The sequence below is a fragment of the Epinephelus lanceolatus genome, chromosome 18 (assembly GCF_041903045.1).
Source record: "Epinephelus lanceolatus isolate andai-2023 chromosome 18, ASM4190304v1, whole genome shotgun sequence".
Lineage (NCBI taxonomy): Eukaryota > Metazoa > Chordata > Actinopteri > Perciformes > Serranidae > Epinephelus > Epinephelus lanceolatus.
This window is the reverse complement of record NC_135751.1, coordinates 35,834,744-35,852,237: the sequence shown is the minus strand read 5'-3', so window position 1 is coordinate 35,852,237 and position 17,494 is coordinate 35,834,744. Positions and strand designations below refer to the sequence as shown.

General features: G+C 38.0%; 1 protein-coding gene across 3 annotated transcripts; it reads right to left on the bottom strand.

Annotated features, from left to right (window-relative positions):
* Window positions 1-1,519: 1,519 nt before the first annotated feature.
* Window positions 1,520-16,981, bottom strand: LOC117268709 (interferon-induced very large GTPase 1-like). Of its 3 annotated transcripts, none has more exons than XM_078161242.1 (15): window positions 16,831-16,981; window positions 16,173-16,301; window positions 15,047-15,081; window positions 14,513-14,621; window positions 13,676-14,272; window positions 12,807-12,841; window positions 12,447-12,555; window positions 12,191-12,322; window positions 11,911-11,951; window positions 10,301-10,409; window positions 10,035-10,166; window positions 9,758-9,798; window positions 9,369-9,477; window positions 9,056-9,093; window positions 1,520-8,939 (listed from the first exon to the last, which is right to left on the bottom strand). In XM_078161242.1, exons 1-15 carry the CDS (start codon window positions 16,871-16,873, stop codon window positions 4,092-4,094), a joined length of 6,507 nt encoding a protein of 2,168 aa, XP_078017368.1. In that variant the 5' UTR covers window positions 16,874-16,981; the 3' UTR covers window positions 1,520-4,091. The 3 variants fall into 3 exon arrangements, with proteins under 3 accessions (XP_078017368.1, XP_078017369.1, XP_078017370.1); XM_078161243.1 differs by having other exon boundaries at window positions 1,520-8,936; XM_078161244.1 differs by having other exon boundaries at window positions 9,764-9,798.
* Between the last annotated feature and the right edge of the window lie 513 nt (window positions 16,982-17,494).

The following is a 17,494-nucleotide window of genomic DNA, read 5'->3' as shown; positions in this document are numbered from 1 at the left end:
CCACACCAACTTATTTTTCTATTTTATTATACTGTGTAGCAGGAAGGAAAAAGGAAGTGATGTCACAGCCTTGTCCACCTGAGCAGGAGAGGAAGGAGGAGGGGAAGGTGATAAATTAAGAGACACCTGTGAGCTGAACAGAGAGACGGAAAATCTAACAAAGGAGACTTGAAGGAGGATGGAAAGGAGAAGTGAGAAAGGGAAAAAAAGAGGAAATAAGTGAAAGGATGAGCCCAGCACTGGATTAAATGAAAAGACAACAGTGAATTAAACCTAGTGACAAAGTGTTACAAGGACTGGCTGGAAATGAACGGTGAGGAAACAACGACCTCAAAAGAAAAGCTTATCTCTGGAGCAGGTGGAAACAGACTGGGTCTGCTGTGCTTTACCTGCTTGGATTCAGTGGCTGAGCTGCCAGCAGACTCACTACCAGCAGATAAGTTCGTTCTTTCCCCACAATCTCCTGGCTTCTCCAAACTCGAGCTTCAAGCTAACCTGGGTTCTTCCCTCCCCCCTCACTCACACTCCCCACACACACTCTTCCACCTGAACTGATTTGAACTGAATTACATTCATATATCCATCTGAACTGAACTGGCCTGAATTTTATTCATACATTTTGGCAGATTGCTGTGATGTATTATTTGTGAAAAATGACAATACAACACACACTACATTTGGATATAGTGGATACATTTAGAGTGCTAGATATATATCTATACTAAAGCATGGACAGTATTAAAGCTGTACACATTTGACAGTCAGGTATTATTATCATAGTTGCTCCATATATTAGAGAGAAGCTAGCTGTCTAGTATTTAACTTGTGCTGTATGCAAAATGTTACAATTGTGTTCTTTTAAGTTATGATAGGTAGTGTACAATCTACTATAAACACATGAATATACCAGTTTGTAACTGGGCCTAAGGGCTAAAAAAAGGACAGCAATGTCTGTTGTTGTTGTTGTTGTTGTTGTTGTTTACTGTCTTCATACTAATTCGTAATCATGTCTGTACAAAGATAAATATGTAAATCAGAACAACATCAGACCAGACACCCTCTCTGCAAAGCTGCATTCTTAATCATACAGCCTGTCATTTTATGGCTAATTTTCCTTTAGCCTTAAATGAATCAGATGAAATCATATTTAAAGGCAGTTTTTTAAGTTTGATTAAAATGTTCACTCTTGGTCTTCACTTAAACTAGACTAAAATGTTGTATGTAAGACAATCAACTATCCAGTCTTTCAGTGACTAAAATGTCATGTGTTTTTACCGGCTTACATTAAACTAAAATGTTTAAGGTTTTCTTTGATGAAGGCGAGACTAAATGTCCAGCGCTAAGACTAAAACTAAAAATTGCTGACAAAATTTGCCACAATTTGTGATATTGGGTCATAAAAATTAAACATACTTGAATTAGTATGTGACAGGACTTAGCCATATTTTTGAGAGTGTGCCAAAAGAAAATCAGGTCTTCTTCAAATGCTTATCAATAACAAAGGAGACGGACACTCCAATGACTGTATGAAGGGTTTATTTATTGCACTAAAATTAAACATTCATTTTTTTTCACAAGACTGACATCTCTTTTTCAAAAGTGTAAAATTGTTGAATACTCCAAATTCTTGAGAAAGACAAATCATCATTCACCATTTTCACAAAAAACCGTTAGACTTTGAGAAAACATCCTAAAATAAAAACTGTTTACCTGTATTTTGATCTTGATTTTAAAATCCTGTTACTTGTATACAAGCTCTAAATGGTCCTGCGCTTCAGTACATGAGGTCATCCAACCATTGCTCGTACTAATTCTAAAGCAGGAGAGGCTGTCTTTTGCATATATGTCTCAGCAGATGAAACACCCAGCCTGTGGACCTGTGAGAGGCACACACTGAATACTTTTAAAAGCAAGTCAAAAACATTTCTCTTCATAACAGTCTATGGCTGACTTCTTCTGTGTGTGTGTGTGTGTGTGTGTGTGTGTCTTGTATGTTTGGGTATTTGTAATTTTGGCACTGATTCTTTCTCTACTTGTCATTTGCACTTGTTTTATTATTATATGTCATTTCTAAGTGGTAGCACATTGTGTTGCATTTTATTGTGTATAAAATGCACCATATAAATAAAGATGACTTTACTTGAATAAAAACAAAACATATTTTTAATTAAACAACTTGGTTTGTCATCTTGTAGTTGTATGAACATGTCAGTTTGCAGTTACACTTTATACCCACGTCTGTCCAAAGTCATTTGTAGCTATGACAGTTGACAATGCTTCTAATGTTGCTGCAAAGAAGATGCATATTCTAAAACATGGATGCTTCACACACATCTTAAACTCAGCAGCGCAGAAGATCTATATAATCAGCACAGTTTCAAGATGGGCACCCAAGATTAGTGTCACCAGTTCAGTATCTGACCAGATACTGATCAAACCTTTTGTTTCTGACTTATGATGTTGAATAATGGCCAGAAAAGTGTTTCAGCAGAACATTATGATGTCACAGTGAAGCTGACCTTTGACCTTTTTGATATAAAATTTCATCACTTCATCATCTTGTTCTATTAGAGATTTGTGTAGATTTGGTCATAGTTATCATATGAATTCTTAAGTGACTGTCAAAAACTTGTTTTGTGAGTGAGGTCACATGGATCTTGAACTTTGACCACAAAATTTTAATCAGCTCATCCTTGCATCCAAGTTGATGTTTGTGCCAGATTTGAAGTTGTTGATGTTGTTGTTTTTTAACCCTTGAACTTTCACCTAAACTGTTCGGTAGAGCACATTTTGAGTCACTATAGCTGAATAAATAATGTTTGCCCAACCTCATTAACCTATCGTTACCATTTGGTTAAAGTATGTCATGCAAAACAAGTCCACTAGATGTCACTGTGTCTTTAAATATTCTGCCTTTTTAGTTCACCTGCTACAGGAAGTCAGGAACAAAAGACTCATTCCAGACATTGGGGCTCTGTGTGTAACTTTATACAAGAAATAAAGGTCTAATAGGGTCAAATATTTTTTTTTAAATATGCGCTACCAAACAGTTCATTTGTCGTTTCAGAGTAAAGGGAGTGATGCCAAGCTAATGTAATTGAAATTAGGTAATCACTACAAAATAAAAGTACTTCATTGTTGTTGTAACTGTGTAAGTCTAATTTTTTTATTTTTTTTTACATTCTAAAGCCATGCTAAACCAAACAGTTGAACTGTCCATTCATGGTGAAGGTAGGGATGCTAAGATAATACATTTACAATTTTTACCCCCCCCCCCCCCCAAAAAGGTTAAATTTTCACTGTTTAGACAACATATATTTAATGTTATTCGACTGTATATAAATTGTATCAGTATGATTTTTCACCATTTATGAGACGTTTTGAAAATACTACAATGTTAAATATCTGGAATAAATACATGGAAATAATACTAGTACTAGTGAGAAATTGATATATGCTGGTATACTAACCAGGCGGCACCGTGTTTGTGCCAAATTTAAAGAAATTCCCCTAAGGCCTTCTTAAGGTACCGCATACACGAGAATGATTCAGACGCAAGGTAATTTTGACCTGAGCCTTTGATCACCAAAATCTAGTCAGTTCATTGTTACGTCCAAGTGGACATTTGAAGCAAATTTGAAGAAATTCCCTCAAGGTGTTCTTGAGATATCTCATTCACAATAATGGGACAAAGGGATGGACAGACGGACAACCCGAAAACATAATCCCTCCAGCTACAGCTTTTACCCACGCGGAGGCATAAAAACCTATGATTGATTCTGATCTGTCTCTTTTACAATCATCCTTTAATGGCTAACAAACATGCCATTTATAATTACACATTTGTTGTGTTCGCCTTTGCTTCATGGCATTTTCAGGAATCCTGACTAAATAATGTTATCCTGCAAAACAAACTGAGATACATATTGATCACATTATAAATAGGTGCTGTTTCTTTCAGTCATCTTGGGGAAGGCCTCATCCTGAATATTGCTACTGTCGCGCTCCTTCAATCAAAAACTCCTATTTCTTTTCAACAGTTAAAGACAGTTTCTGTTATACTGAGTAGAGTTTGGTTGTTTCTGGCTCAGTCACAGACTGTACATTTCATCCAGACTTTCAATAGCTTCTTCTTCACTATGGCCTCTCCACTCAGGAGGAATTTCTCCCCTGCCCTGGAATTTTAATTTATAGTGGTCTTCCAGTTGCTGTTGAAATCGACATACAAACCATTTCCAGTATGTCAGCTTTGACTCATCAGGAGTAATTTGCCATGTGGCATACTTCTCCCCAGCACGTTGATACTGTTTGTAAGGAATACTCTGATCTGAATAAGGATGGGGGTAGAAACGTTGATCACTTGCAACTAATGTTGTGCAGAAGTTGATGTCCAGTTCCACTGTGTTTTTAAAATGCCATCCTTTAATCCCAGAGGGCCGATGAGAAGGCACACTGTGTTTGTCAGGACTGTGATTTTCTAGCGTGTTGGTACAAACAGCTGCACAGAAAGGACACTTTGCCCAGCAGCAGTTACACAGCTGATCGATGAGGATTTGATCAGGCTTCATCCTGAATTCCTCCATCTTATCCAGTGAGAGGCTGCCCACTTCCTTCATAACTGATACAAGGCCTTTCTCTATCTCTTCTGTAAGAAAGTCAAAATTGTTAATGTCACTGAAGTTTTGACAACAAATGTCAAATGTCAGCTCATCTTTTAGCAAACTGGAAAATTCCTTTACCCACATGTCTGAGTCTCCTCTCTGGGTTTTCACTTTCTCTGTTGCAGTGAATAAAGCTTGACTCACAAGCTTATTGATGTCTTCAACATTTTTCTTGAGTATATTCCGTGCTTTATCTTTGTTGTCTGTGAAGATGTATTTCTGTACTTGCTCTCTTATGAAAGTCTCTGCTTGGTTCCTTGGGTGTTGGATGTAGGTGATAAAACCACCAAAGTCCTCTTTCTCAGCCAGTGACTTCAGCAAGTGTTTCTCCAAGTTCAACCTGTTCCCACTGAACGCTGGGAAACTGCACTTCATCTCTCCAGCAAGATCAATAGCAGTCTTGTTACAGACAGCTTCAACAGTGGAACTCTTCAGTTTCTCACAGATCAGTTCTCCAAACACAACAGCAGATGAGCTTCCTCTGCAGAAGCTGCTGAAAATGTTGTAATATTGCATTTTCTTGCTTTCTACATAAGTGACTGCATCGTTGTTTCTTTTGAATTCCTTGTGGGACTCTGAAAGCCATCTCCCTGCTTTGTCAAACACATACAGTAAAAGATCAACTGTAAACTTTTTCTTCAGGGCATATTTCCTGTTTGATTCAAATTCTGCCACCTTTTCCTTGACACTGTTGGCCACTTCGTGCAAGTAATTTGGACTGTATCCTGTGGAGGCGACAGGTTTGCTCTTGATTGCATCAAGGGACTGTTTTTCAATACTGTCAATGAAGGATCTGATTTGTTGCTGTTCTTCATACTGGAAATACCCCTTGAAGTAATATCCTGCTTTTGTAGCTGTTTCTGAAACAAATTCAAAGAATGTGTTTGCAGGACTAGAACGATTTCTTTGTCCTGTTGTGTCCTTTTTCCTCTCATTTTTATGTTGGCCTGTGTTACACAGGTCTCGGTCCTTGCTGAGAGCTACGTAATTGACATAATCACCAACCTCTGATATTTTTTTGTAGCTGCCACTGCTTTCACATTTATCTATAAGAGACCATTCAAAACCAAGCTCCTGAAGGATAGTTGCCTGATCTTCTTCATAGTTGATGTCCTCAATAGGTTTTGTACCTGCAGTTAGTTCACTAACCCAGCCACTCCAAACGGAATTGAACTGTTTTTTAAGTTCCTCTTCATCTTTTGCCTTGTCCTTTAACTGATGAGCGAGCTCTTTGCTCTTTTGTAGCAGTTTGTTCTCAAACTCTGTCTTCTTATCATCAAGCTTTTTACAAGCATTTTTCTGCTCAATGACTTTGTCCAGTTGTCTTTTGACTCCTCTCACTTGGTCGTCATGAAACTCCTTGATTTTGCTTTCAAATCGTCTTCGCCACTGAACCAATATCTCTTTGTCTCTGTCATCATCAAAGTATGTTGTCATTGCTTTTTTGATTTTTTCATAGGTTATCTTCATTTCCTCATGTAGATAACTGAGCTCAACCTTGTCATGTTTTCCGTTTTCAGTTCTGGTGTAAAGCCCGTTCTCAATAGTCAACATGTTGCTCCTCAGGGCCCAGGTCCAGTTCCCATACTGAACCTCAAGTTTTCTGTAAACTGCAATCTCAAGTGTGTTTTTGAAACTGAAAGCAAACTGTTCATTCAACAGGGCATTCCACAGGTCCTGAATTTTGCTTTTGAACTGTGAGAGAAAAATTCCAGCTGACTGTGAAGCTTTGGAGAGGATGAACTTCTTCAGCTCTTGGATGCTCTCACTATACCCTGGATTTGGAGGAGCCATAGGTGGACTTCCCTCCCATAGTTGGGCAAAGTATTTCACGTCTTTCTGCACATCGAATGCAATGACGTCACTGAAGCACTCAGCATTACAAACCTCCTCTTTGGCTGCTAGTTGGGCCATCTTGTCCAGTTTTTCTTGCAGCTGTCTTTTTCCATGCATGTTTTTCTCTGCAGCTGTAATATCTGTAACATTCTGGTGAACAAACACACAACTTGGAGAAAGTTTAACGTTTTTCATCCTCATGAAAGCCTGAACAACAATCTGCAGAACATCCTGCATCTCAGCTGGATTTTCTCCAAAAATGTTGATCAGTGTCATGTTTCCCAAACCAACAACAAATGTTGCCAGTTCATTGTCGTGGTGAAGACTGGTGTTACCCTCCAACTCAAGAGCGCGCAGTCCTTCAGTGTCCACCACTAGAATGTAGTCAAAGTGAAAGTCTTTCTTGATCTCATCTGAAACTTTGACCAGCTGCATGAAGGCACCCTTGGTGCACCTGCCAGCACTCACTGCAAACTGTAACCCAAACATGACATTCAGCATTGTTGATTTTCCACTGCTTTGTACACCCAGCACTGACAAAACAAAAACTCTCTTGTCGCCCAGTTTCTTGATGACTTCATCTAAAAGACTAGAGATCCACATTAAAGGCACATGACCTGCATCACCATCCATCAGCTCCATTGGGTGTCCTGATATCATCAGCTCTGCAGCCAGCTCAGGGTATTTAGACCAGTCAGTTTTTCTCATCTTTGTTTGTTTCTGCAGAGATGCATGGGCTTCATAGATCTGTCCCATTTCTCTAAAGATGTGCTCCAAGCCAAAAGTGGCAGACTGTAGTTTTGTTGATATTTGTTCAAGCTCAGTTTGCTTGCTTTTTAACAGATCAGATTTGTCATGCTTCTTTTTCAAAGCCAAGACCTCAGACCACTTTTCATCATAGCTTTGTAAAATTAAAGACCGATCATCTGTGGAGAGGTTATCAATCAAAATCTGAGTCCACTTCAGGAAATATAGTCTATCTGTTGATGGCAACGACGAGAGGGTTTCAGTGAACAACTTCATCGGTTTACTACAGGAAGCAGTGCATTGAGCTTGTCGTATTCGCATCAGTTCCTGTTGCTTTTGCAACTTCTCCTTCTCAGTGTGTCCTTTGAGGTGATACAGTTCTTTGTTTATTCTGCACCACTTGTGCCACAGTTGGCCTTGACACGGGAGAAATGTATCTTTGATCGTTGACACATCCATCCCCTGAAGCAAGTTGACAGTTTTCATTGCAGCAGATTTTCCTTTTTGGCAGACTTTGTCATCTTCATCCACTCTGATTCCAGAGACCTCAGCCATGGTTTCAAGCTGGAAGGATGCATGTGGTCCTGACAAAATTCTTCCAATGATTCTTTTCAGTTCCTCAGAAACATCTGACTGACTTCTGTCTTGAAGACCCATTATGTATTTTCCCTTTTTTTTCTCAAAAGCACCGCATTCCCTATCAGCAGTGAGACATATGAGGGGCTTTGGAGACTTGAGAAAGGCTGAGATAACTGCAGAACCTTCTTCACCTTTTCCCAGAGTTGGTACAAGAACCACATTCATTGAAGATTTCTCAGTCAGTATGTCACGCTGTTTTTCAATTGACAGAGCATCACCATGAAGATTACAGAAGGCAATGCAGTCAGTGAAGGCATCATTGGGTTTTCCTGCAGGGCAGTACCAGGCAATCTCTGCCACACCATCCATCAAATGGCGAGACTTGGTGCTACCTGGGCAGTTTCTATGGAAGAAGGTGCTGTGACGGTCATTGATCAAAGTGTTAATCAGCTGTGACTTAGACAGAGATAGTGAACCCAGGCGGAGAAATGACACCATGGGTGTCTCAGCTTTGCAGATGGGCATGCTCTTCATGGTGACAGTGTTTGAATTATCTTTGATTTCAGTTACCTTCCATGTTTTTCTTATTTGTCTGAAAGTCCACAGAGGACACTCAATATCCATTGTGACTGGGTCAGGAACAAGCAAAGGTAAGGCATACTGACATTGTGATAGCTTTGTAATCATGTTCTGCTTCAAAAAGCTGTCTGAGCAGTGAAATACTGCCATTTGAACATCCATTGGATGCACATCAGTCTGTTTTGATTGATCAAAGTCTGCAGTGGTGCTATAAAAATCACTTAAGTCATCATCGTCTGTGTCAACAGTGTCAGACTCTACAACAGGCTTTGAATGGGTCACCTCATCACTATCCTGTCTTACAGGAATATATCTGGCTCTGTAGTCTAACATCATCAACCTCTGAAGAAAAGTATGTGCGAGTTCCTTCTCAGATGTTTCATGGTCCTGTTTCACAGGTGGACCTACTTTAAGAAAATCTGCTGGTGACAACTTCTGTTGATGTTTGTCTTGAAGGTGAAGTCTGCCAAGCAGCGTTTCAGTTTCTCTTTGATATTGTTCCTTCCTGTTGATCTCTTCAGAACTCTTCACTGACTGCTGTAAATAAGTAAATAAATATGTCCTGTATTTAGAAAATTGTAATGCCATATGAGATATAAATTAGATTGTCCTGAACATCTAATGAATTAAATATGGACTTTTTTTTTTTTTACCTTATTCTTGTTTCCACTCTTATCCATATCTAAGGTACCTGCAGAAGAATAATGAACATATTACATGAAGGTCAGACCAATATACTTTTATACCGATGCGCGCACACACACACACACACACACACACACACACACACATATCGCATACACACACACACACACACACACACACACACACATATATATATATATATATATATATATATATATATATATAAATAAAATGCTAATTTTAATCTGTATTGAATATTAAAACTTAATGAGCTGTATTTCTGACCTTTGCATGTCATGATAGAATTCATGAAAATGTCACCTTTCTCACTGTTTGCCGATCGTACAGGCTTGAGTTCACATTCTCCTACTGATGCGTGGTCATGATTCTTTGAGTGTTTATCATCACCAAGTTCTTTCATTGGATCACACTGAGGAAACAAGTGATTTTATTAAACATCAGTTAACCGAATGAAAACCACTGAAAATAAGAACAAGCACAGCTAAACTCAAGCAGGTTTATATTTTAGTGAGAAGAAAGTAAACTTTTCTGCAAGCATTTCAACTCATCTATGTGTCCAAACAGGAGGTTCATGGATTCAAACTCTTATCGAAACGTAAAAGGTCTCCAGCTTAAACTTAACCTAGGTAGTATTAAAAGAGTAACACTGGTTTATAGCAATTACTACTGAGGACCAAAAAAAATCTCACCTTTACCTCTGTTTTAGCTGTACTCTCCTCCTGCTCCGCTACTGCAGAGTAATATGACAAAAAGCAGATTGTATGATCAAACAAAAGAAATTGTTTCGGTCATTTGACCATTCCAGATAATAAGATTTATTTGCAAAGTTTGTTTGCATCTTTGAAAAGTGCACTCTTAAAATGATGTATGTCCTCTACACCAAATATACATATTGTTATTTGATCATAATTAAGCAGATTTTGCAAAAATGAAATAAGAAAAGAAAGAACATTCAGTAAGTCCTACCTTCTTTGGTCTCTGCTGAAACAGTCTGAGATGATGGACTTGTGTCCTTCACTGCATCACTCTCCTTCATAGACCGCTCAGTCATGTTACTGCTGCTTTCACTGTTGACCTCTTTAACTTCATCAGTCTCTCCTGTTGAAGGGTCGAAGCCAAAAAATATTACAAATTAATAATTTCCCTATGTTATTTATACCAATAAAATTGAAATATCATTTTACAGTTGAAATCTATGTTGCCATACAATGAAAGTTTTCATTAAAATGCACCTTTCTCGTTGTTTGTAGATGGTATTACAGGAGTGATTTCAGATTCTCCTCCCACTCTTGTGCTGTCATCGTCCTTGTCTGATTGTTTAGCACCACTCAGTGGATCACACTAAGAAAATAGGTGATTTTAGAAAACCTTTGGCTTACCTGGTCATGAACCATTGAGATGAAGAATGTGAAGGTCAACCACACACTGTGGTAGTCCAATTCAGAGTACAACAAAACCAAAAAAAAGTAAGGGTAGATAATATACACAACTAGATGCAAACATGTTTGTGTTTTAGTGAGTAGATATTAAACTTCTCTGCAAAAGTGTTACCAATTCATCCAAGTGTCCAACCAGGAGGTTCAAATCAAATCAAAAATCAAATCAAGTTTATTTATATAGCACATTTATAAACAACTACAGTTGACCAAAGTGCTGTACAAAATAAAAGAATGACACACAAATACATAGCAATATAAAATGCACACAAAGATGCAACAGAATAAAACTGGTAAGAACAATTACAAATGTGAAAGATTATAGAATATTAAAATCATGACAGACAACCAAAGGCCATTGACAACATGTATGTTTTCAGATTTGTCTTAAAAGTGTCAATGGAGAGGGAGCATTTGATTGAGAGTGGAAGGCTATTTCAGAGCTTTGCAAAGGCACGATCTACCTTATCCACCAGCCTCGATGGCAGGACAGTTATAGAGACAATGTTCGGAGGACCACATGAGAATGGGTGTAATTCGGGACCGGGGGGGTGCTTGACTGTTATGACATGTCAGCTTCATTAAAAGCATAGCTGCAAATTAAAGCAACAAAAGATGCAAAAGCACAGAGACAATACATCTGTGATCAGTTCCCAAATTTAATTTTAACAATTTTTTCAATCTTTTCCTTTTCCAATTTCTCATTTTATTTTATGGAAGTGATCAATGTGAGTGCACTTGTCCTTTAAACTCAATAAAAAAATAAAAGTTTGTAGAACAGTTTTGAACAGTCAGAACAAGAGGCTGCACTGCAACGTGCAAATCACTCCTTCAAGTGGCTGCCTGCGCTTTCCCTGTCCTCGCGGCTGCAGCTTGCGCTCTCTTCATCTACTTCATCGCCACTGCTGTATACAATTTAAAAACTACAACACCCATAATTCATGTAGGAACTGCTGCAGCCAATGTGCAGCCGGTGGGAGCTGCATGACGACTCAACCACCATGATCAGGTTTTAATGTTTTATCAGGCAATAACTACTCCAGACTCTGCTCTAGTGTCATTTTTATGACAATTAGGGCAGATTTGGGATTCAGGACAACTGCTTGGATTTCGGGACTGTTCTGAATTTTTTGGGACGTCTGGTCAGCCTATTTGCACCTAATATAAGCCAATCAATTGACCAAACACAGAGGAAAAGGATTGGATTTAGGAGGCAGAGTGGTATGAGTACATGGAATTAAACTCTGTTCCAAGTCTGAACTAAAAAGGCCAAAAGCTCTAATCTTACACTGAAGGTTCAGGTGTTAGTGCTGAACTCTGACTTACCTTAAGAAAAAAAAATAGTTAGCATTGAAATAAGAAATTCTTCTGCATGACCATGACAACTGAGGGCCAAAGAATCTCACCTTCATCTCTGTTTTAGTTGTACTCTCCTCCTGCTCCACCACTGCAAGATAATGAAACAACAAGCAGATTGCATGATCAAACATAAAAGAAATTGTTTCGGTCCTTTGACCATTCCAGGTTAATAAGATTTATTTGCAAAGGTTGTTTGAATATTTAAAAAGTGTATTGTTTAACATGATGTATCTCCTCTACACTAAATATGCATATGTTTTATTTTAATCATAATGAAACAGATTTTGCAAAACTGAAATAAAAGAAAGAAAATTCAGTAAGTCTTACCTTCTTTGGTCTCTGCTGAAACAGTCTGAGATGATGGACTTGTGTCCTTCACAGCATCACTCTCCTCCATAGAACGCTCAGTCATGTTACTGCTGCTTTCATGGTTGAGCTCTTTAACTTCATCAGTCTCTCCTGTTGAAGGGTACATATTACAAATTAATAAGTTCCCTACTTTATTTAAACCAATAAAATTGAAATATCATTTTACAGTTGAAATCTACGTTGCCATACAATGAAAGTTTTCTTTAAAATGCACCTTTCTCGTTGTTTGTAGATGGTATTACAGGAGTGATTTCAGAGTCTCCTCCCACTCTTGTGCTGTCATCGTCCTTGTCTGAGTGTTTAGCACCACTCACTGGATCACACTAAGAAAGCAGGTGATTAGAAAACCTTTAGCTTAGCAAGAGCTTTGTATTTTTGTGTGTTTTCAACTTATCCATTTTCAAACCAGGAGCTTAATTGGATCAAACTCACTAAAAAGGCAAAAAGCTCTGATCTTCAGCTAAAGGTTCAGGTGTTAGTGCTGAAAAGTTGACATAATTTCAGAAACTACAGGTAGCATTTAACAAAGATGTGCTTGTATTTCTCAATAACCACTAAGGTTCAAAGATCTCACCTTTATCTCCGTGTTAGCTGCAGTCTCCTCCTCGTCTGTAGCAGCATAAAGAGACAACAAGCAGATTGCACATTCAACAAAAAAGAAAGAGCTTTGGTGAGTTTACCATTCCAGGTAACCGTTCCAGACAAAAGTTCATTACTACGTCACTCTTCTCCGTGGACTGCTCACTCATGTTACTGCTGCTTTTACTGTTGACTTCTCTAACTTCATCAGATTAAAATACTCAAGTAGAGTACAAGTACCTCAAAATTTGACTCAAGAACAGAAATTGAGCAAATAAACTTTCCACCACTTACTGGCTGATTGTAAGTTTTTGAGGATACACTTTTGACTAAGTTAAAGGCTACAGCTACAGCTTTGACTTATCAGTTATTTAGACCTGCAATAATTGATTTATTTGGCCACTTGGGGGCAGTGGAAACAAGTTGTGAACACAATACTGACTTATATAGCTATATTTTGGTCTCTGCCAGCTCCAGGGGCAAATATTTGACTCTACAACTGCTAAATGCTCCATGAAGTGTACCAGCTAGTCACTAAATATGTCTGTCTGCTGTTTGGTGATGAATAGGTGGTATACAGTGGGTTCTTAGAACCCTTTTGCTGAACAAGCAGGGAAACCAGAACAAAACCGTAAATTTACAGACCAGACAGCTAAACTATGACCTGAAACTCACCATAAAGCTCCGTAAATAATTCCTCTAACCGTGATAATTCTTTGTAGGTTCACCACTACGAGAAACCCCTGTTTACACTGCAAAATTGTTTTTACGTTGACATTACATTGTTGTTGCAAAATACTGATTCTAACTGCTTCAACGTTTGTCCACTTTATGAAGCACTGAATGCCAACATTAAAATCTCACCTATTTGATTTTGCTGAAACACAGAGGTGTTGATCCTTCCTTTTGTTTGGGATTTGTGGTCCAGGGGTTCGTTCTGGTCTTTATCTTCATCACACAGACCACTGTAGCAGTGGTACTCATTTTCAGAGACCATGATGTCTATTTTTTCCAGCAGAGCTATTATCTCTTTTACATCTGTCATACTTCTTGTACATGTGTGGTATCTTTTTTCAACAAAACTGCTGTTGGCTTTCAGATCTTTCAATGCACGTTCACATTTTTCGTCTGACTCGTGAGTCACAACTGTGATTAAATAAGCAAGTGATCGTTTCCCAAAAGCCTTTTCTAACCACTGCACTCCTGAACTGTAATGGCTTGTATGCAGACCATTTGATAACATTAAGAGAAAGGCGTGAATTCCCTGATTTAATGGGAATTTGTCAATGTCTGGTTGGCCAAGCATGTTAATGACAGAAATGTGCCGACCACACAGATCATACAGTTTGGTTGAAAACTCTTCCACATTTGTTTGCTCGTCATGGTCAAGTAAGATGTTTTTTGATCCAATCTCAATGGTATTTGTATCACCAATTAACACCAGTGTGAGTTCAGGTATCACTGAAACAAAGATAAACAGAGAATAACATCATTATACAACAATGCAGTTATCACTGAACCAGCATTGTCAAAGTTTTACAGTGTTGACAGAGATGCGATGAGCAATCAAGGTTATAAACTAATTTTTACATTTACACAATTGGATTTTAACAATTTGTCATCGTGTTCTGAATTCACCTGAAATAAAATCTACAACGTTAATGAATGAACAGCACAATCAATGCCTGTTTAAAATATTACCTTTCTCATCGGTTGCAAATTGAACAGACTCGATTTCAGACTGTCTTCCTGTGCTTTCATCATTCTTCTCTGAGTGTTGAGCTTCACCAGGTTCATTCACTGGATCACACTGAGAAAATATGTGATTTTATTCAACAATTACTTCTCCAAGTTAGAATCACTGAGATTATGATGTTTTCTTTTTAACTGGGAACCCAAAATCAAGAAAACAGAATCAAGATAAATATGAAAGTCTAATATGAATAAAATACAGTGTTACAATAGTACTATAACATATAAATTAAGAGTGAATCAAAATAATATACACTAGCAAATGCAAGTCAGATTGTGTTAAAGTGAAAAGGGAAAAAACACTCTAAAAGGGTTCTCAGCTTAGTCATTTAATATCAGACCTGGAGGGTCATGATTGTGGATGTGTGTTTTACCATCGATTTCGAATTGTATAAAGAAATTCACAACTTAATGCCAAAACTGTGACACAACTTCAGAAAAAAGGGTAATGTTAAAAATAAATAAATGCAGTTGTAAATGTACCTGGGCTTTGGCTGCACCCTCATCCGTCTCATAGACTGCAGGGGCATGAAGGAAAAAGCAGAATGCATGGAATCAGCATAAAAAATTGTTTGGTTTTGGACCTATAATTATTGTTGCAGAGTACAGTAACTACTTACATCTAATAGTGTCTTTATATATTATTAGTAGAAAGCTAATATTATTAATTCTGTTGCTTTTCATCTTTTTGCTGTGTAGGAATGCCTTCTTTTGGCCTATGTCTGGGCGACAACGGTCAGCAAAGATGTTGGGACAAATTTCAGTGCAACTTTGCACTTGATTTTACTAACTTTAAAACATTTCTTAGAAAAGTTAACAAATTTTGTAAGTTACATTACTTTAATGAAGCAATTATAAAAATAGCTACATTACTTATTACATTTTAAACAGGGTAATGAGAAATTTGACACCTAATACATTTCAAAAGTATCCATCCCAACACTGCCTATAGTGCTATTTATCAATCTAGATTGTTTTGGTGTGAGTTACTGAGTGTTGGTGATATTGGCTGTTGAGTTGTCTGTCCTCTCTCCAATACAATGGAACAAGATGGCACTTAGCTTGAGTGAAAAAAAAAAGAAAAACAGCAATACCTTTTCCAGAAATCATGACCCAGGTAGTCAAGATAATCCATAGTTTCATGTAGGAACTATTTTCTTTTGCCCAAACTCCACCCGCCAACAGTATCACTGCACAGATGGAAGTGAAAGAGGCTCGCGCTGATGACAGTGCGAGATGTTAACATTATTGGCAGCTGAGCTGTTACATTAGCTAGCTCAGTGGAGCTGAGTGAGCTAGCAGTAGATGCACGCTTCCCTCTGCACAGTGATTCAGTTTGCAGACCAGGTCCTGGCTGCTGGAAAGAGACATTGCTGTTGAGTTTGCCATCGAGTTCCATTATGTTGGAGAGAAGGTAGACATCTCTACAGCTGATATCTCTGCAACTCACACCACAACTATTTTGATTTATAGCACTACAGATAAGAACAACAATATGTGTTCATAATAGGGGGGGACCTGTCCCTTTAAAAATTCTTAAGTGTTTGAACCTCAACTGACATATAAATGTAATGTTATAATAGAATCATTTCTTGTGTAAATATATTACCTTTCTCATTGGCTGCAGATGGTACAGACTTGATTTCAAGCTCTCCTCCTCCAGCTGTTGTGTTATCATCGTTGTCTTCCTCCATCTTATCTGCTCTTCGTCTTTTCGGAGTCAAGCTGTATGACAAAGCTATTCACACAAATACAGCAATGAATGATCACTGCAAAAACACATTACCTCTCAAGCTGATAACGCAAATTATATGATAAGATAAACAAAAGCACTACATCTTACACATGATACAATTTGGGGAACATCCTCATGATTTTACCGCAGGTGAAATGTTGCAGACATTGCAATTTTACTGTGTTATTCAGGATGAACCAAGCAAAATCATGCTTCCATTTGAAACATGCACAGTACATTTGGTTTTTTGTTGTTGCATAAAATACAAGAGAAGATTGTATAAATTTGTGTTTTTATGTAATTTCATGTTGTGCAAACATGGAAAATGTTTAAAATGGCCCATAGTGGTAATGGTTAGGGTTAGGTGCTAGAGAATGCACTAGGTCAATGAGGGTCCTCATAAGCATACAAAGAAAGGTGTGTGTGTGTGTGTGTCAAAAGAAAAATTGTCTGCCCCTCAAGTCAGAGCAGGAAAAACTTATAGAGACAATTCACAACATCAAAGTGAAGTTCAAGTAAAATTAAAACTCACCACTTGTCCTGCGTCTCTTTAGCTCTGCCTGGTCTGAGTACATATGGCTGTCTTGTCAGAAATCCTTTTTGTCCCCACCCCACATGGAGAGATCAGACGCCTGGAGCTTTTTAGGTCTGCCCCTCACAAACCCCTCCCACCTGCTCTTAACAAATCTGATGTGATGTGACAGGTTTAAGGAGATGAGAAGCTCTGCAGGCACATTACTTGTAAATCAGTGATGACAAAAGGGAAAGTGAAGGGACGACAGCTAAATCAGTAATAACAGAACTAAAAGTGAAAGGAAGAGAGCTCTTTTTCCCAGAAATCTCATGATCTAGAGGAAAATAATGATGAGGCTAAAAGGTCATGATACTCAAACACTGCCAAGTACATACTGCTGTCAACACTGAACATTTGTTACTTGCAAAGCAACAGCAGCTACAAGAGTTTATGTTTATTTACAAAGCATTAAGTATCTACGAGGAGATCCACTAATATTTAACACATCTAAGAAGAGGTTAGTCCAAGAAAAGGAGATAGGCCTTCATGATATCAAGTCACTAACTTATTACTTTCAAATGAAGGCAACTTGTAATATGTAATGCATTACATTTTGAAAGTAATTGCCCAACACTGACCCTGGCAAGTACAGAAAGACAAATATGTCTGAGTATGAGAGTGA